General features: G+C 36.2%; 1 protein-coding gene across 11 annotated transcripts in view; it reads right to left on the bottom strand.

Moving 5' to 3' along the window:
- LOC114872483 overlaps positions 1–21,482 on the bottom strand; it is a 75,247-nt gene that overhangs the window by 1,164 nt on the left and 52,601 nt on the right. For 2 of the 11 annotated variants that reach the window (XM_046284998.1, XM_029179719.2), the window contains 9 exons: positions 20,544–20,715; positions 20,337–20,463; positions 20,003–20,083; positions 16,141–16,173; positions 6,656–6,739; positions 3,671–3,755; positions 2,796–2,893; positions 2,153–2,368; positions 74–458 (listed from right to left, as the gene is read on the bottom strand). In XM_046284998.1, coding sequence (XP_046140954.1) covers positions 2,175–2,368; positions 2,796–2,893; positions 3,671–3,755; positions 6,656–6,739; positions 16,141–16,173; positions 20,003–20,083; positions 20,337–20,463; positions 20,544–20,715 — 874 coding nt within the window. In that variant the 3' untranslated portion in view covers positions 74–458; positions 2,153–2,174. Of the gene's footprint in view, positions 1–73; positions 459–2,152; positions 2,369–2,795; positions 2,894–3,670; positions 3,756–6,655; positions 6,740–16,140; positions 16,174–18,755; positions 18,759–20,002; positions 20,084–20,336; positions 20,464–20,543; positions 20,716–21,482 lie in introns of those variants that run through there. The other 9 variants (XM_029179717.2, XM_046285000.1, XM_046284999.1 and 6 more) reach the window with 9 other exon arrangements.

The raw sequence follows: 21,482 nt of genomic DNA on the forward strand, positions 1-21,482 counted from the left end.
TTTTCTTCTTAATTTTTAATAAATTTGACTAATATTTATGTCGGTTACCCAAGCCTTGAAATAAAGAGTTTAGTTGATGATTGATATTAATTTTTTTAATAACACCATTTATGTAATCCTTTCATTGCAACGATCGAGTTTCACGAATTATCAAGCTGTTAATGGCCGTCAAGCGTTTCTGGCCGCGTTCAGTAGGCCGAGGTCTGACAATAAACGGCCGCAACTACTCTGCCTGTAATTCCATTGAGCGGCGAACAGTTACCACGAAGACAATATCGTTCAAAGTTTGATGAATGTTAGGAAGTTTGTCGGACACTCGACGAGTTTATAGTAGCAGCGACAGGGAGCGGAGAGACCGGTCGTGCACGACGATACACTAATTTGTGTTTCCAACGCGTCAGCAGCTTTTTCATCTCGCATCAGCCTCCGCCTTCCTCTCCATTCTTTTAATCTTCCAGCTAAAACAAACTTTCTACAATTCAAATTAAAACTATACGCTGTTATTTCATATTTTTCGAATCATTGCAACGATAGGATTCAAGTATTTCTCACCGAACGTGTACAATGAAATTATTTATTTTCAACGATGAACAACTAAGATTCTCCTTGGTAAGAAGATCGTTGCGGCCAACAAAGTGTTCTTGGACGACGTGCAACACACATATACATAAAACAAAAAGCTGTGGAATTCGTGTGTCAGAGTTGGGTATTATACGAATTTAGAGCCTTAGAATTTTAATATATTCGAACCTTAAAGGTTTAGAATACTACAACTTTTGAATCTTAACATTTTAGAACCTTAAAGTCTTAAAATTTTAATATTTTAGAATCTTAGAGTTTTAGAATTCTACAATTTTAGAATCTTAATATTTTCGAACCTTAGAGCCTTAGAATTTTTATATTTTCGAACCTTAGAGTTTTAGAATTCTACAATTTTAGAATTTTAATATTTTAGAACCTTAGAGCCTTAGAATTTTAATATTTTAGAACCTTAGAGTTTTAGAATTCTACAATTTTAGAATCTTAATATTTTAGAACCTTAGAGTCTTAGAATTTTTATATTTTCGAACCTTAGAGTTTTAGAATTCTACAATTTTAGAATCTTAATATTTTAGAACCTTAGAGTTTTAGAATTCTAAAATTTTAAAACCTTATTCTGACTCAAGAAAAGCCTAGGTTGCACCCAAGTGTACTTATGCGCGTACGCCTAAATAGCTCAAGTTATTATTTTTTAATGATTTTCAAATAAATATTCCAAAATCTGACACACGTAACAGCTCGTCACCAAATGTCAGGTTAGTCGTGAGTTTGTAGTCTCAGTCGTTTGATATTAGTTAGGCCACGATCGAGACAGAGAATCGGTGCATGAATCGTGCGTGAAGTTAATCGGTGATTATCATCGAGCTGTTCGTGGCAATTTTCGATACACGATCACTCGTGGAAAAACTTTATCGTTCATTTATCATCAAGGAACCGTCGAACAGTCTACTCGATCAATTTCAATCAACACTTTGCCAGATACTACAGAGTTCTTTTACTGATTCGTACGCGATGACGCTAATTGCTCCTTTATGTAATATTTCTTTTGCTTCTTTTAGCTCTATTCCGAACCAACGGTCCTTTGATTTGACAAACGATTTTTATAATTAGTAGATTATAGTTAAACGAAGAAGATATTACATTTTCGAATAAATTCTCCAAGAATTAATGAAATTTTGTCATTCTTTGAAATACCTGAAAGTTCCAGCGTTAATTAACAAATTCTAATACGAACAGTTCTCCTCCTCTCTTAATTAAGATAGTCGTTTTATTATAAAAAAGTTAATTGCAAAGAAACTTAATTCGTTAATTATCAACTTCAACTTGCATCTTATGAAGATAAAATTTTCAAATTACTATTTCAGATATATTTAAGAACATTTTCCATTGAAGTTTGCTTTTCTTGAAGAATTTTTTTCAAAATCAAAATCCAATTTTATCCCATTTAAATTGCGAAGATAAAAATGATGATCGTTTGTCAATCGCAAGTATCCTATTGAGCAGGATACTCGCAGGACAGTAGATCCTGATCTATTTGGAGCAGAAAGAGATAGAAAAGGGAGAGAAGGCACTCTCCCTCTGTCAGGATCATCCACGTGGGTGTGATGTGTACCTTGATTGGACGAGTGTGAGGCTCACGATTGCGGTTGCGGTGTGTTGTGGTCTCGCTTGTCTCCCGCAGGAGTTGACGGCTTTATCACGGGCTTCTCCTCGTTTACCGGCGTCGGTGGAGCGTCCTTTCTTGGCGGCATCCTTTCGTTTATAGCGTCCAGACCCTTTGCTTCGGCGAACGAGGTGATTTTGTGGTTCGGCGAGAATCCTTGGAGAGCTGTGAACAAGACGATTCGTCCATCAAAATATACATTTCATTAAATTATTTAATCAATTTTTTAGTTTCCTTCGATTCAAACGAAATTCGAATAAAAATGTTCCTTTTAAATATTAAGTCTACTTTCAGGGTTCTTCGAATAATTCTGTGAACAGCAGAAGAATTTAGATCTGTACAAATAAAAACCGTCATTCATTATGTAATGTTCGCGTCTTCAAGCAAGACCACGTTTATCGTTAAGTCTAAATATATGTATACTATAAAACAAGAAATACAACAAGATCCTCGAGGCCCGAAAAAATGAATGAAATTATAAAAGAACGGTTGAATAATTAATAATTTTGTGCGACAAAAGTTTGAAAATGGGTTTCTGAAAAAATTTCCTATTATTCTTCTAACAAATTATCGGGGTAGAAGAAAAATGTACCGTTTTTTAGGGACGTTTTGCCACCAGATAACGCGCCAAGTGGTAAAGCTCCAGTAGGAGTCAGCCCCTTCAGCTGCAGGACACTTTCGCTCTCCTCCCTGAAAAACGAGCAACCACGGGAAAATATTAATTATACTGTCCCTCTGCGTGCATGATAAATGATAATCGGTTCACGTTTAACGCAACATTAATCAAGCCGAATTAATTCCTTCAAATTTATCCGCGATATTTAACAATTCGACCACTGTTATTTTCCACGGGGATACTCGTTCGAACGGAACGAATCAGAGGATTTTTCATCGCGGACCATTTTCCATTTTCAATTCTCACCCCTCCGGGACGGGGTGTCGAAAGCGATTAATATCGCGCGACCAAACGAACGCGAATTATTTTCGCGAAATCGTAAACTTTCGATCGATCCCCGGAATATTTCCTCGTCATCGATGAATTCTATCGGCGTAATCGAGGGATAATTGTTCCGCCAGCCAATTACGATCGGTTTGCGGATGAAACGTACGTCGTTCTCTCTTCGGTTCTTCGTTGCTCTCCGCCGGAACTTCCGCTCGCAGCACGGTTCGAATCACGAATTAAACACGAATTTTATCGAATTACCCTCCACGCCGAATCCACGTAATTTCTGTTGATTTATGTGAACGTCTCCCGATACAACACGTCGATTTCCCTTATTTAACATTGTGTCATTTCGATTCTTTAATTTGGATGAATATTAGAGTTTGTTCTGCGTGTACTATGTGATTGTTAATGTCTATTAATACGTTCATGGTAGAACGTATATAATAGAAATAAATTATAGCAAGTTACAATATTTATGAGTTATAATTAATAAATTTCAATTAATTGAATAATTTACTGACCTTAAGACAGAGAAGACACGCGCCATCTTTCCAATGGCTCTGATCTTGTTTCTGATTACCTCCTTGCGTAGATTGGCTGCTGCACCTAGAAAATCGAGAGGGCAAAGTTGGAATAAATCAATCCAAGAGAACGCAGTTTGCGTTCTTTCTGTGATCGACGACGTCGCGAAGGTAAACATTAATTAACTAGAGGCTCTAAGAAGTTTCCAACACAAATTCACTAGCATACTGATCTAATGTCACACTTACGTCGCAAGAAACGTTACCTTGGAATCATTAGTATAATATGCTGCTAATTAATCATCTACGAATGGCTGCACGAGAGAAACTGACATCGATGGTATTTCAATAAAAAACTAAACTATAAATGAGGAACCGAAAAGCCTTCGCGAGATCGCGATCACGGATTCACTCCGCGATTTATACCGCGGAGAAAATCCAGCTTGGCGTCACTACGTTATTCATACCATAGCTTACTCGATGATTATGTTACAAAAAAAAAAAAAGAAATAATAAATCACTCGTTATTCTTGGGTCTCACGGCAAACAACAACGGCAAAACTACAGCCAGAAATTCGGTGCTACGCGACGAGCGAGTGCATATTAGTCTCGATGTACAGATTTAAACCTATAATTTAACATAATTATAAAGAAAATGAATTTTTCCACCCGGCAGAATCGTCGCAATTATTCTCCCTTCTGCGACATTTTCTATTCTCCTCTAACAGCGAACTAAACAATAAATATCCAACGTATACGTTCATTTAACTACCACAAAGAAAGGCAAAGAAAATAAAAATGAAATATTAAAAAAAAAAACACAGTATAACACATTTTGAATTTCGCGCGCTTTACGACAACTCGCGTACGCGCATGCGCAGTAGATCTGGCGCGAAAGACGCGCGTTCAAAGAAAAACAAGTATATTATTCTCCTATTTTTTTTTTCGTACGTCTTTGAACAAAATTCAAAGTTCACGCAGATTCACAGAGATCCCGTCGATTCTTTTTTATGCAGCGATAAAACCGGAATCGCCTGACGGACACGAGTAAAGAAAAAAAATAAATGCATAAAGGAGAAACCTTTGAATCGTATCGTATTAAATATACATACATATGTAAAAATATATAGAGAGAGAGAGTGCACGAGGATAATAGCACAGGCTCATTGCATACGAAATGCACGCGCGCGCGTGTAAACGAAGCTGTTGTGCGAACATGCGTACATACACGTACGTACAATATGGCGTCTATGTGCAGGCTGTTGGCTACATAACCATGGCTTGTTTTGTTATGCAAAAAAGGGGAAAAAAAAGAAGAAACTCGGGCAATGCAAGAGAAAGAGGTCATCATGCGCATGCAAAGTCGAGCGCGAGAAACGTACGCACCATCGGGTCACTACACGGGTGCTTTACCAGTCGTCGTTATTATTATTATTATTTTTTTTTTATTTTTTCCCGGGGTCAAAATCGTCGCTACTTGCCTATTTTCTCGTGAGGAAATTTTTTTTTTTTTTAACATTTCGTTGTGCGTATTTCTTTGCCTCTTTATCGCTAGTTTTGTAACCCGTATCTACGTGTTAGAATTTTTCGCGGGACGCTCGGGGAAGAGAACTTAGCTTCGCGTATGGATTTTTTTCTTCAGGACGGAGGTGGGTACAATGGTAGTACAACTCAGTCGTTCTCAACCTCTGCCCATGTATTTCTACATCTTAATCTGATTAGAGAATTATCCGAATGATATTTGGAATTTTTTTCGAAGAATTGCATTTAGAAAAATTAGGAAGCTTTTGTGCCTTCTCTTTTTTCTGTGCTCACCGCAGATTCATTTTCTTCTAGTAAGTATAGTTGGGCGCTGAGATATAGTGTATAACGTACTATAAACTTTCAGGATTTCAGATTGCTAATAAATTAATTTGACCGAGAATAAGACTTAAGCTCATTATCTCCTTAAAACTCATATGATTTACAATCGCCGCCCTATATCTCCGAGCCCCGCTATACCGCTAAACCGTAGGTGCTTCTTTTCATTTTTTAATCCATGAGGAGTACAGATTGAGAACCGCTGGGTACTAACGATCCGCCATTAAAATTGCCTATCATTCTATAATTGTTAAAAGCACTGTTGGTGAAATAGTTAAGAGGTTTCAGGCTGAAATTATCCGTGAAATTCTAGGCGCATAGTTACGGGTTAAGAAGCAGACTACGGGCAATTTAGTAAACGAGATATCGAGCAGCCTAAAGGTCGGCCATTTTGTTCTTGAGTGAATAGAAAATGGAGGCCCCGTTTCAATATCGTCGTAACCGAAGAATTATTCTATACGCTAAATTAAATTAATCACCGTGTTATTATTTCACTTGAAAATGATATACGGGGTGTCCCGGAAAGAGTTAGTCCTTTAAGGGGGTGGTAGCTGGGGTGATTCCGAACAATATTTTCCTTTGCGAAAATATTGTTTGAAGCTTCGTTTCTGAATTATTAAGGAAAAACACTGACCAATCAGAGCGCGCATAGCGCGTGGGCTCAGGGGCGCAGCCTCGACTACTAGTTGTCCTCTTGGGAATCAGGTCAAGCCCAGTTTTCGTAGCCGGGGCTGCCGTCCCTGAGCCCGGGCACTATGCGCGCTCTGATTGGTCAGTGTTTTTCGTTAATAATTTAAAAACGAAGCTTCAAACAACATTTTCGCAAAGGAAAATGTTGTTCAGAATCACCCCAACTATCACCCCCTTAAAGGATTATCATTCTTTCTGGAACGCCTTGTATACTATTTGCTCGCTATAGGTTGACTGTTTAAACGGTAATGGTACGATTGTAATCGACTAAAAAATTCATGCTCAACATATATATTCGATGTACCATCGACTTTATTTTCTTTTTCCCATTGATTGATTAGGAAATCGAAGGGATAGCAACATGTATTAGTCATACTTCTTGGGAATCTCTATAGCTTGTTCGCTCTAAAGGCAATTTCACATGATTCGACATACGTGAAAATATCGTTCCTGTGTCGTCTTGTTTCCGCTTTCCTAAGCATTCGCGAATTATATTTGAGGATGTCAGGGGTTGCGAGGCTACAGCAAATTGGGCAAACTTGTCACTTAAAGAGATCATTTTTCCTTTTACCGATGAAGAATTAGGATGCGACTCTATCCTTTTTTAGATTTTAAGGTGATCGATGAGGGGGGAAAAAAAGGTCGAATTTCTTTTTTTACTCTTCTTGTTTCAATGGAACGTTAACGAGGCCGTAATTTGGTGCCATTATAACAGACTCGTACACGGCTCAATTTCGCAAGAACCTTTTAATTTCTCGTAATCCGCGATCGCTATAAACGTTGCATGGAAAAGCTTTTTGCGAACGTTCTGCTGAGATGGCAGGAAGAAAACATTTCTGGAATATCCTGCGACGCCCATTTCCCCGTAAAAGCGTTGCACGAAAGGTCAGCGCGAATCCCGTTTTCTCGTTCGTTCGAAAGAATCGGTTCGCGTTTCTGTCGCGTTAAAATCATGACGAATCATTTCTACCGTCCAATTTTTACTAACTTTTAACTATTACTTTTTAAAGTGAAGAATTTTCATTTCTTTCAAGTACTATTCTTTCTTTATATATATATATATATTGGCAGTGTTAATTTGAAAATAATTGAATACTTTAATGTAAAAAGAGAACTTCCATCGAAGAAAAGCTGGGAAACTGATTGTAGAATAGAAAAACATGTGAAAGAGGGTAGATTACAGCCTCTCACAAGAACGATCTGTCAAGAACTATCGTGTCCGGCGTTCTTTTCGAAACTGAAGAAGGCAACGATGAAATTTCGGGCTGTTGCCGAGGGAGCACAGTTACATTTATCGATCATCCCTTGCAATCCTGTGGCTTTCACCGAGAAGGACGATGCGGCACATACAACGACGTACGTCACTACTAATTTATACAACAGATCAAGCCTTTGCTCTCTAGACATTTACGTGTCAGCGCATGATTACGCACTCGTGGCATGTCGCAATGGCGTGTTATCCTTGGATCAACCATCAATGTCTTAAAAACCTGAATTTCCCCGATGAAACGATAATCCTCAAAACGATAATCAGTCTTAAGACGAAATTTCAATTTACAATTCTCTACTATACTGTTGAAATTTCACTTTAGGCTTAGAATTTTATTAAAAAAAAAAAAAAGAAAATCATTTCCTGATGATTTAAAACGCCACTGCGACAGCATTCTACCGAGCTAACATTTATCATAAGGTGTTCGAGTTTGGTATCGAGTGACAGAAACGGAGATTCATTTATTTTTAATTAATTTAAGTGGTCCAATTTTAATTATTAAGCGACTCAAATTTTTAGCAAGTAATCAAAGGGTCCATTTTTTAAACTGATCAGTCATTAGCTTCAAGTGGATAATTATAACTTAATTAGACGAATCTCCGTATCTTTCAATGCATAGACGTCGCCGCAACCAATCCATCAAACTCATCTAGAGCTGGGATCAGCAAAAATAATGATAAAAAATAATTAATTATACCTTTCGGCCCGCAAAGCTTAGAAATAATAAAAATCTGGTTCTTAAAAAAAAAATCATTGCTGAGCCTTGTTCTTAATGGTCCTGAAGAACTGCGACGCCTATGCAACTCGATCTGATCGATGCACCTGCGGTTTCGTTCGTTAACAACGAACAGGAAGCTTCGCGAGAGCCCAATCTTCCGTCGACAGACTCGCAATGGATTCGCATGACCCGAAACGATCTTTGAGTCTGTCGACAGGAAGCACCGGGCACTAGGTCGTGTTCCTATTTCATTGCGTGCTCGTTTCGTGGAGGATCAGAATAAAAGAACACGTCTTGCAATATTTTTCTATTAAAAAACAAACCTTTTCTTTCCTTTTTGTCTTCAATGATTTAACACTGTTTATTATCAATTATCTCGGTTGACTAGGTTGAAATTTGTAATTTTTTAGTATAATAAAATGTAATTTTGCAAGAACGAGTTTCTATGAGTAATCTCGATCCTCCACGATCGAGGATCTATGGCTCACTTTCAACAAAAAATAACTCACCGTACGCGATGGTAGGTGGGGTCGTATTTGGACCAGACCGTCGGGTTACCATCGGATTACCATGGCGGCCATGGTGACCATGATCGTTTTACCGATGGTGAGAGCGTGGACGTAAGTTAAAGGACAGAAGTAACCAACAATGTGAGAGCAGCATCAATGCGGCCGAAGAGATAGAGATAGATAAAGAGAGAGAAAGGCAAATATGTATAATGTTGTTTCATTGTTGTTGTTGTCGGTCGTTTTTTTTTTTGTACAGTCCAAATGAAGGAGTCGTTATTTTGTACAGTTTTGGATGATCGATGGCGATGATCATGGTGGTGGTGGTTGTTGAATAAAGAAAAACACATAGAACAGACAAAAAAGTGCACAACGTAAGTGGCATTCAATTAAAGCACTGGTGCGTTAAAATTTTTTAGAAATTATTTTCTCACAGATATTTTTTAATACACTGTAATTAATTAATTTTTCATACGTGATTATGGATTTATTACTTTTCTATTTTGAATTTTCGCACGGATAGTTATATAAAATATTCGAAATTGTAAATAATTTATAAATATTCGAATTGAAAATATTTTTAGTGTTTTTGAGGTATCAAAAAATATCTTGTATCGTTCAAATCGTTATTGATCATTTCTATACAGGCTGAGTCAAAAATAAGTGGTACGATAGAGAGAAGTTAAATATTTTTCCTAGGGAAAGTATGTTGATTAACGAAAAACAACCCCTTTTGACTCACCCCGTACATCAAAAAGTAATTCTTATTTGCACGCCAATACTTCAGAGGGTAAATTTGTGATACAAAACAAAGAGTCACACGAACGTGAAGTTCCTGTGAAATTTTTAGCATTTTATTTCCAAATGTACCCTTCGAAATGTTGACACGTAATTAAGGATTACCCTTGTGAATTCGCCGTCTTTAATCCAGAACATCCACCAAAATATTTTTCTTACATTCTGTTCAAGAAATTCTGAGTTTTTAAATTTCAAATTGAAATAATTACTCGACGTTCTCGGATCAAATTCGACAGAAAAAAAACTAAGCAATAAATTGTTTAATAAATATTGAATGGTGAATACTGAAAGCGTAAGAAGGTAATTAATTAGTGGGAAACATGGGCAATCTGCGTTTTAAGATTTTTCAAATCACCAAATATTAAAAATTCAAGATTGGAAAAAAAAATCAATTTCAATATTCTCAATCCAGATAATTAAAAAAATTTTCCAATCTAAAATCAAATTAAAATATCAAACTTTATTCAAACTTATTTCCAACTAAATATAAATAACCAGCTCCCTCAAGATTGGCTTATTTTCAAAATTTACGATTGCAAAAGTTGGCTGCAAGAATGTAAACAGGAAAAAATTATATATTATTTTGCACTTGAGGAATGCAATTTGAAAAGTTTCGGGCTTCATATCAAAGAAGGGTATACGCAGACCGCCCTAGTTCAAACTTCGTGATTACTTTCTATCGAATGTTTATCTTCCAGGCTGTTTTTCATTAAACTTTTCATTAAACGATACGTTCGTATATTTGAAACAGAACTGGAAGTCGATCAAAGTAATCACTATTGGGAAATAGTTAGATCAAACTACAATTATATTGTAATTTGAAAATATTGTGCGTGGTCAATAACACACTGCTACATAGAAGCTACCTGCAAAAACTGATTAAAAAAACAGTGTATGATTAATACGTGGTTTGTCGATCGTTCAGGAATTCATCTGTTTAATAATTTATTAAAAATTCCGATGCAACGAAAGAATTCAATTTAACACACTAACGATTGCATATGTTATAAAATTAGTGGCTCTTGTCATTTTATATATATTTTTTACACAAAATAAGAGATTACTGAAAGAATTTTTAAAATTTTTGCCACAAAATTATTCACTGGAATGGAAATAAATTAAAAAATAAATTGAAATTGCATATGAAAGTCATGAATATGTGACTACGGTCGTCAAAGCGTTAAAAAATGATATAAAATGAACAAATTTCCGACTGAATGCTGGTAGCAAACTTGTTAAATGAATTTGAAAAAAATAATAATAATAACAAAAAGCAAGGATTTTAATCGGATGAATTCCTCAACCATCTTCATTAAATACATCTAATTGCTAATTATAATTAATTAGTTTAATCCTAGGAGCTACTCGGCGCTATAGCATGCGCGAGAAAAAGAAACATAAAAAAAAAGAAATTAAATAGTGTCGCAAGACTCTTTCAGGCGAAGTTAATAGTAAAAAGTAAACGCGAATGACAGATAGAATTAGAAGTATTAAAGAGAACGTAAAACGATTAAGAAACGAGCAAATCAGGGAACACGGTCGGAATAGAACAGCCGGAAGTGTTCGCGAGATGCTGAGGGACAGGGACGAATAAGGTTTTTAATGAAAAAGAAATGATGGCACGAGGTCGAGCAACGATGTTCGTGATAAATAGGTACCATAGATTTTAAGGATACAGAAATAAATAAAAGTTTCAAATATTTAATTCCTTTCTATGGGGCGGGGGGATGCTAAATGCGATTTATTTGGGAATATATTTGGATCTGTGGCTGTCTTCACATTTTAAGAGGATTGTTAATTATTTATTGACGCGAGTTAAAATATTACTGCTACGCGTATGGATTCTCAAAATTATGTATTCGAATTATCTAATTTTAATGGGATTCAAATTATCCGAATTACTACAATTTTACTGGTATTGGAATATTCAGAGTCTAATGTTATTAATAGAAATACCCCAATTACTGGAATTTTAATGGCATTCTAATACTCGAATTCTAATGGTATTAGAAATACTCTAATTACTGGAATTCTAATGGTATTCTAATACTCGAATTCTAACGGTATTAGAAATACTCCAATTACTGGAATTCTAATGATATTCTAATACTCGAATTCTAATGGTATTCGAATTATCCCAATTACTCAAATTCTAACGATATTCTAATATTCAAGTTCTAAAGGCATTCGAATTACCAAATAATTTCTAATCTCATTAGAATAGAAAGATCAACACTTAAACCTACGATATCATAATTTTTAAGAAGATCCCCGATTTTGAAAGGGGATGATTTCAAAAGTACAGCCCAATTAAAAATGACCCCCTTTGCTTGGCAATCGTTTGTTCTCAGCTTGCCTCTTTTAACGCGAACACAGCCAGAGAAATAGATCGTAGAAGCGTGCACAGGCTGAAAAGGGTGGCGTGCCGAGAAAAGGGGTGGTTTAAGGGGCTGGAAAAATCGGCGTTAAAATTGTGTCGAAAGGTCGTACAGTCTTGTGGATGCGTCACGTAGCCTTTACGAAATAGAACTACCATCTTGGAAGGTTCGCGATAAAGAGAAATATTCGATCGAAAAATAAGGGTTCGAGTGTTCACACAGCTGTGGCACAATGTGGTCGCAGCCTTTTCGAACGACAAACCAGAGTCAACGAGAGAAAAGAAATATAGGGAAAATGGAAATAATAAAAATACTGCGTTAAAAGGGGATATGTGAAGATCGAGATACTTGTAACAGGGACGAGGATGGTGGTTCTGTTGTTTTTCTTTCTCCTGACTGCACTCAAACTTGCTTCCTAACTTCAACTCTTCTTTAAAATTATTGTTCTTCGAGAGTGAGAAAGCTTGCTTCTAACGACTAACGACTAACAAGATCGTGAAAGATTTACCTGAAATTCCAAGTGATTATTTCCTTTTTTTCATTCGTCATTTCATTGTCCGGCTTTCATTAATTTCATTTTTAAAAGATAATCCATCAGCCAAAGGTGTCTAAAGATCATCTAACTTATCTTAATTATGATAATTGGAGGCAAAAATGAAGTTGCAAAACAATTAGATAATAGCCAAGTTAAAAGCAATAATTGGATAATTGTTTAACAATCTCTTAACAACTTTCTGGCAAAACTAACACCTTGTTCAAGTACAGTTAGCATAATCGTCGATGTGTCTCTAATTACCTATTAATTAGTCCAGTTAACTCAACCTTGCCAGCATATTAGAAGCAATTTCTGAAGTTGCAAAAAACAACTCATGTTTTTAAAATCTCGTATTACAAAACCGAGTCAAAATGTAGACATAAAAAATCCCTATACATTTACAATAATTCTTTTTTCCAAATTCAGTTTAAAAAAAAAGAATGTTCGTTATTATAGAAATAATGAAAGCCAGAATACAAGTGAAACGTCGAAAATCTCCGATATCTCCACGCTCCAGTAACAAAATTAATTTCTGCCAGCCTAGTGCAAAGAGGAAAGAATCGTCAAAGAAAAATACGACGGCGGCTCGTGGGGGTGGGGGTGTGGTAAATTAAACGGAACGCGATTCCCTGAAAACCTAGATCCGTTTGGTCGCGTCGAAGACGAGGGGTTGCACCGGGTCACGGCTGACAACGGGGATGAAAAGATGCCCTTCCTCTCCTTATCTCGTCGAACTCGATGCGTTCGATCGATCGATACACGCTCTCCCGGGCGAGATTGAACACAGCTGTTTGAAAAACCACCGCCTGATTACAAAATTTTCACGAATTATTATTAATTAACCCCCTTCATCTGATACCTCAAACAGCCAATAAAGAACTTATTATCTATAAATTTCTATAACTTCCAAAAACAAAGCAGCTAATGTAAAAGAAAAGAATAAATTTCAAAATTTATTGTATTTTCAATTTCATTTTAATTAAAATTTAAAATAATTCATAAAAATCTGTTCACCTGTAATTTATCGCAGTCAGACGGTTGTTTAAAAACACTCGCAGCGTGTATGACGAATAAAAGAGTAAAAGTGCGAGACAGAAAGATGAAGAAACGAGCAGATTTCCAACAAAGAACCGAAAACAATCGACCAGCTAGCTAGCTACCCTTGCACGTACGCGCTCGAAGATTAACCGTGTTTCATCCGGATTATCCGTACATCAGTCAACGCCTGCTTCCGTGGATTGTTTGAAGGAGAAACGTATTGTCGTTGCTTGGATATCGATCCTGAGTTCACCAGGGTTCATCTGCCTTTTCCAGCTCTGTCTCTCTTCCTCCTCCAGGGAAAAATGAGAGAGAGAGACCGAGAAACAGGAACAATTTGGAAATTTCCGTGAGATAGCCTAGTTAATACGTTAACTGCCACAGTGGAAATGACCATTTATAGTCAGACATATCATAATTATACTTATTATTGAAATTTAATAGTGAAATAATCCTCTTTTAAAATTTTTCAAAACACTTGATTGATCTTTATATTATTTTAGATATTTCTCTACTTTTTGTTAATTGATTTGTCAAATGAGTGATTCAACTGGCAGTGAACGTACACAATTTGCTTTGGCGAGGAATATCTCATTTCTGGAGAACACTGGTTTAACGTTATCCACGCTGGTTGGCCGTAAAACGTTCACGGTAAAATTCAATTCAGCCTTGGAATTTCGCGTATAATGGCGGCGCCGGTAATTCGAGGTTATTCCTGCAGCCGTCGTAACGTCTCGTTTTACGCGGGGCGTTAAATTTTCATTGGCCCACCTTGGCTTTATGAGAGCACCGTTTTCCGTTCGCCACTACTAATACCGATTATAATTGCACCACGTATAGTCAGAGAGCGCGAAGGATTAACGCCGGAGTACACGGTTAATCTACGTCCTTTTGTTAACATTTTATCAGTTAAAACCTTCGGATAATTATCATAACGTTTGCCAGAAATCTCCGACTATTCCTTCCTGTACTATCTTTCATACGTTTTAATTAACCCTTTGCTCTATTTTAAGAAAAGTTTCTTTTTTTTCAAATTATTTCTGTGTATAAATTTTAGTATTATGCAAGCGCAAACATGACAAAGATGATTCTTTTTTTTTAAATATATAATAAAAATGAAGTTTCAATCTTTTTTTTTTCATAAAGCAAGTTTTCCAAGTTATTTTGATCCCCTGACACGATTGCAACGCGACAGTAATATATCGTTTACGTTGATGTAACTGCACTTTGAACGTGCACCATTATTCGCGTAACTATGAAACCATTCCTAAAAAATCGAAACGTTCGACAATTCGAGAGCCATCGAAAAATTTGAACGCCCGTCAAACGCACACGAAAAGCTTTGAAATTCATAAAAAAAAGAAAAAAAGAAAAATTGTAAAAATACGTCGATAGCAAACGCGTACGAAAAAAAAGTTCTCCAACGTGCATGGACAGTGAAAAATATTGAAAATTTTACAAAATCAAACAATATTAAATTTAATGCTCCGATTATTGAAAAATCGTGCTAGAAAGTTGAATTTTTGAATCAAATATTAAATAATTTCCCGTATTGTCGTTTATCACAGGACAAATTCGCAGAAACCCTTTCTTCTTGACGTGATTATTGCAGTGGATGGTTAATCGATCGTAAACTACGCCGATCGATCGGCAGAGAAGAAAAAAAGAAAAGAAAATGAAGTAAGGAAGCGACGATGGGAATAGTGTGATCGGTGAGAGCGATCTGTGTGTTAACGCAGCGTGTCGGTATAGATACGGGGGTCAAAACAAGTGTTTAAAGAGGCGGTGGCCCAACAAAAACGTCAACTAAAACGTGATCGAACCGAGATAAAAAACCGAAGAGAAAAAGAAAAATAGAATTTGGTAAAAAAGAAAAAAAACGACCATCGTGAGTAGAACGTTCTCTGATTAACATCTCGATTCAAAGACTCACAGTGACTCAGAGTGAAAGAAACAAAGGACTCAACAGAGCACCGTGTACAAAAACAGGAAATAAAAAGACAGTAGATGAGAAGACAAGTAGACAGAGAGATTACGGCGTGGAGTTATGTAAATATAGTTAAATAACAGGAGCAAAGAGACAAAAAAACAAAGTGAAGAAAGATTATGGGCCGCGCGGAACGTTCCATAGAAGTTCGTTCTGCTGGTGTCTTTTTTTCAATTCCTTTTCAAATATTTCATTGCATCTCAGTCAATATTTAATGATTAATTAACATTTAATTTATTTGTCGAATATTCGTGCAAACAGATGTGCAATCTAGCAAAATATTCTAAAGAATGAATAATGTCATTTTTAAATCAACAAAGCAACTTTGTACGCAAAGGAACTGATAATTTACAGATAAGCAAATATCGCTGTAATTATTAGAATGTGCGACACTTCCGGTCCAGCAGAACTCGCTTCGCGTCCGCGTCCGCGCGAGCGCACACAAAGAGAAGAAACACTGACAAATAAAACGAGTTCAAATCGCAGTATAAATATATCCATCGTATCGTATATTTATATCTGGTATTTGATTCAGACTCTTGGGTTACTTTTTGATAGCGACTCAATCAAACGAAAGAAGAGACCAAAGAAAAAAAAAAAAAAAGAAGAAGAAGAAAATGAAACTCTCTTTGCGTTTTTTTTTTCTTTTGTTTTTCAAGTAAGTCGTCGGCTCTCTCACTGGGGACTTACCGTTCTTTTTTTGGACAACGACTTTGGCTGCGACTTTACGGGGGTTGCGTATGCCGAACAACGGAGTTTTGAGTGGTAGTAGTAGTAGTAGTAGTAGTAGTAGAAGTAGTAGTAGTAGTAGTAGTAGAAGTAGTAGAGGTAGTAGTAGCATAGTGTCGTGCCGAGATAGGAGGAGTCCAAGGCCAGTGTGATTGATACAAATATAATAGAGAAGGAGTACGATAAAAGATAGTCAGTGCAACTTCGTGGGGCATGAAAAGGGGCTGGGCTTTCGGGGGTTTGGGTAACCGTCCGGGGGTGGTAAACCTAGGATTACGTCTTTCGGAAACGATTCACGAAATCAACGATCGAGTCGCTCGGAAATTGGATCTCTCGGATGTATCATCCTGTTTATCCTCGGTTCACGGTCACACGCTCAACTAACACCCTAGACTGCTCAGGAACCACGTCGTGTTTGACCAAGGGGTGCTTTCTCGTTCGTTTCCTTCAGCGAGATGGACGTTTCACGATCGTTTTATAACTCCATTTCGCGATACTTAATTTACTTCGTTCGAAGATTATTTGGACAGTCTGGATATTAAATTGTTGCATGGGTTTTAATTTTGAAATGCAAAATAGTACCTATGATACATCAATTTAAAGCTCAAAAATTAAAGAAAATTGCTACACAAACGTTTCGTTAGGATTTTTAATACAAAATAACCGGTTGTTAATTATAGCAAACTGTGTTTCATGACAGAAAAGTATCACAGAATAATATTCACAATATATCAATTCAAAGCTTAAAGTTTGACAAAAATGGCTATGTAAACGTTTTACAAATTGATGTATCACAAGTGCTATTATCTTTGAAATTACTAAATGATTGATCGCGAAAGTCCATCTCTGACGATTGGTGCACGTGTACCGAGGGATTGGACCGCTACTCGTACCACACAGATGTATAAAAAAAAAAAAAAGAAAAAAAGAAACGAGAACAAAGTGCGGAGGGCTCAAGTGGGCCAGTGGGGTTGGGATATTGTAGGAGAGGGCTTGACACGATAGAAAGTAAAATCGAACTCGAGAATTCGGATATAACAATTGGTACACAGTCGAGCGGGGGCTAGATCAGAGAGAAACGAAAGGGTGGTGCGAAGATATATATGTATAAAAATATATGTATATATATCATCTGAAATAACACCGAGAATACGTAACGATCGATCGAACGTCGATTTCCATCGTGCAAAATCGACGGCTGACCGGATCGTTGCATGCGTGATTCGCGTGTCTGCAGCATTCGAGATGGTGCCGTTGCACTCTGGTGCATCTGTAATCTCTTTTTCTGGGTTAATACTATTTGAGGTTGTCGCGTGGAAAAGTTTTCTTGACGTTTCGACGGCATTGCAGATATAGTCTGTTTAAAATCGATCACTGCTCAAGGTCGTATTGCAGATATCTCCTATTTATTTGTTTAAACATTTTAAAATACATTTCAATATTCTGAATGATATTACTTACCCAACTATGTACAATTATTATTAAATATTTTAACACTAAAATATTAATGGATGGTGGAAGTACATTTACTTTTAAATATAATAGAACAATTGTGCTTTCTTGGAAGGTGAACAAACATGCATAAAAAATTAATTATTAATTTTAGAAAATCATCCCTTCAAGTTCAAAAAAATTTATTATTAAAAAAAGATTGTTAATAATATCTTTTGTAACGGGCAAAGTATTCCTTAATGGTCAGCTGATTTTACACAGACTATAGCTCCATTTATTTCTGATCGACTAATTACAACAGATGACTTCATTGATTTAGAATCAATGTTGCAATCAAAGTTTTATATTCTTTAATTCAATTTATTCTCATGGAAACACCATCTTGAATGGATGCACCGAATCAGGGTGACAGAAAGATATAATATCGTTCTAAATGCACTATGATCGTAATGATGCAGAAGAATGATGATCATCATATATATCGGTGAGAACGAGAATAAATTCAGGCCGTGTGCCATCGAGACAAAGTATATAAATGATTTATACAGGAGTGAAAGAAAAAACGAAATACATATAGACAGAGAAGTAGAGTTAGAAAGAAAGAAAATAATAAAATATATATTTCGTACCTTGATGCGAGGAGATGTACGAACCACAGAGAAACATGGATATATATATATATAGAGAGAGAGAGAGAAGACAGTGACATAGATAGACAGACAGATGAAAAAGATAATGAAACAGATAAACAAAATGGACAAAATAATTGTTTTATGATTCGATCGAAGGAAAATGCACAAAAAAAAAGGAATCATCATAAACAGAATGCGATTTTAAAACGGGTGTAAAATGCTTGGTGTACTTTCGTTTCTTATTTTTCTATCAATTTCTTTGTTTCTTTGTAAGTAAGAAAGGAAAGAAATCAAACGACGTACACGTGTATGAAAATGATAGAAACCGACGATGATAAAAGAAGTACACGTATTCAAACAGAAATAATAGAGAGAAAGAAACTCGACACACTGAGACACTATCTATGGAAAACAATGTAGCTAAGAAATCAATGATAATTAATGAAGCTCTTAATAATGTGACGATTAGAAGAGTCGAGTGGCGCTTCTTACCATCTGTCCGTGCAGCGGGTGAAAATGGAAACAGAAAGAGAATTGAAAATCTTCCTCTGAAAGTTTGACACCGCGTGATATGGGCTCGATAACGATACCTTCTTCTTATTTACGATTTAATTGTTAGTTAGGGTGATAGGTGACAGGGGTTAGGGGATGAGAAAGATCTCGATGTTCGCCCTTGACTTGAGTTTCAATCGTCGCGATAGTAAAAGTGACTCGGACACGTTTCGATCGTTTCTCTAATTTTTTTTTTTTTCTGTTCCCGGAATAGGTGAAATCTCGAAAGAAGTGTACGAGGCCGTAGCAGGTGGTTACGAAAAAGGTGTAAACTCGAGTAAAATCGAGAGAGAGAAACTCGGATACACGCGCGAGTGCAGAGTCCTCGTTTGCTTGCACTCTTGGAGGATCGAGGTGTGACGGTAAAGTTGATTTTTCAAAAATTTGCAAAATAAAACGGAATTTATTTTATTCTATTGTCTTGAATTTCTTTTAACCCTTCTTTGAATTATGGGCACTGTAACAGACCTCCTAAATCTTTAAATTAAGAATTATTTTATTAACAGTTGAACTATAACAAAGTAAATCAGCCAATAAAAATTGCATAACATTTTTTTTTTTTTTTTCAATCTTTGCGGTCACACGATCGATCTTCTATTCGAACGAACGCGACAATTCTATAATCAATCACGATATATAGTACTTCATTGAAACGTATTAAATTACAAGATTCTGGTCTGAAGCGATTTTAATGAATTCTCGCGTTCTCGAATTTAATTATGGTCTCTCTTAAATCGTGTTTAGAGCAAGTTCGACGTCTGCAAATTAAACCTTTGCGTTTGTGAATTTAAAAAAATTAAAATTAAAGTCATTTTTAATTAATTATTACTTGTATCTTTCAATATAAATTAAAAGTATTCAGATGTTTCAATTTTAACAAACACTTTTTCTATACATAATATCAAACAAGAGGTTCTTATTAATAAAACTAAAAACAGCATCGTGAAACAGATGCAAAATTTACTTCCCGAAGGCTGTTAATTTGTTCAAGCATCAAACGAAGTGCAAAAGAGGGAACACTCTGATCACGATGTAAGAGGGACCAGTAAATGTCGAATTGATAGACAAGGAAGAAAAATAATATATAGATATATGATATCTATATAGAAAGAGAAAGAAGAATCTCTGCAAGAAACGTGATTGTATTAAAAAAGAAATGAAGAAAGTGAAGTGGTAGAGGACATTACCTTCTTCGAGCCCGTCGTCGCCGTCGCTCATCAGCTCGTCGTCCGAGCAGATGTTTAGCACGTTAACTAGCATTTCCGTCACTGTTAAACAAGAAACAACAAAATATACTTTTCCAAAGAATCTTTATAAGCAACTGAAAATTTCATTCTATATCAAAATTCTCTGGTAAATTTATTATCTATGGCAATTAGAGAAATTTAAAATTTTTAATTAAGCTGATATTTTTTATCAATGCGCTGAGTTCAAATTTGTTAAATAAATAAGAAGAAAATGAAGGGAATATTACCTACTCAATGGTTGTTTCTATTTTCTTTTAAATATAAATATACTTACCCTTTTCGCCTACAAATGGCAAGGACCACGTGAAAACATCCATGAAATTGGGCAACCAGTATGGATGTGGTGAACAATTGAACTGCCTGATGTTCATTACGTTATTCTCATACTTCAACACTGCTGCCTGTGCAACACAACAAATTGCACCTCATTTTTCAAATTAATACCACCAATTAGCAAGAGAATGGTCAGTTCATACGTTACCTTGTTGTTGTAAACGTCGAGGTAGTTGGGCGCGCTGAAAATTGTAATTAACGATGGGAAGCCCGTCGTCTGAGATTTCCGGTACATACGATAACCCGCGTCCTGTGCCTCGTGTGCCCTTATGATGCTCAGGAGGTTGTTGTTCTGCAGGAAATCGCAGCAAGCCGCGTAACTATACAAAGAACCAACGAAATCGAATTGAAATTAAATAATTCACAATTGTAAACGTCACGTTAAAATACACTCCAACGACTTCGCTGTGTTTCAAACATTTTGAGAAACATTTTTGGTCGAATTCAATGGCGGCTCGCGTATAGGCACTGTGGAAGTGCAGCACGCCCTATTTCTACTTGATATTATCGATAACATTTAATATAATGAGTAGCTGTGTCCGTGAAAAGGTTTGGGTCCATTCATACTGGTGTGGCGGCATTTCCTTTGAGTAAACTAGCGAGAGAATCACCCTGTATATGAGTTCCAAAAGGACGTCTGTCGAGCTAGCCTCCCCACCTTGCAAAAATAAAAAAACACATACATGGAAATTATGAGCTATTTATGAGCTTTCATATTCCGCAAATTAAAAATTTTGAGTTTGTCAAACTAAACAGGAATTTAAATATCTCAGGTGTATTTCTTTCTTGAGTTAAATTATTTAAGGGATTGTTTTAGGGTTAAGATGATGAGCTCAAAAATCGGAATTATATTATTTTAAAAGCTCATAAATAGCTCCTAATTCTGCCGCAAAAAACGATTCAATATTTTTATTATTAAGGAATAGGGGGGCTGAGTCGACGTCGACTCAGCCCCCCCACTGAAATGTTTAAATTTCTGTTTAGTTTGACGAGCTCAAAATTTTTAATTTGCGGAATATGAAAGCTCATAAATAGCTCATAATTTCCAGATATGTGTTTTTTTATTTTTGCAAGGTGGGGGGGCTAG

The sequence above is a fragment of the Osmia bicornis genome, chromosome 3 (assembly GCF_907164935.1).
Source record: "Osmia bicornis bicornis chromosome 3, iOsmBic2.1, whole genome shotgun sequence".
In the NCBI taxonomy this organism is placed as follows: Eukaryota; Metazoa; Arthropoda; class Insecta; order Hymenoptera; family Megachilidae; genus Osmia; species Osmia bicornis.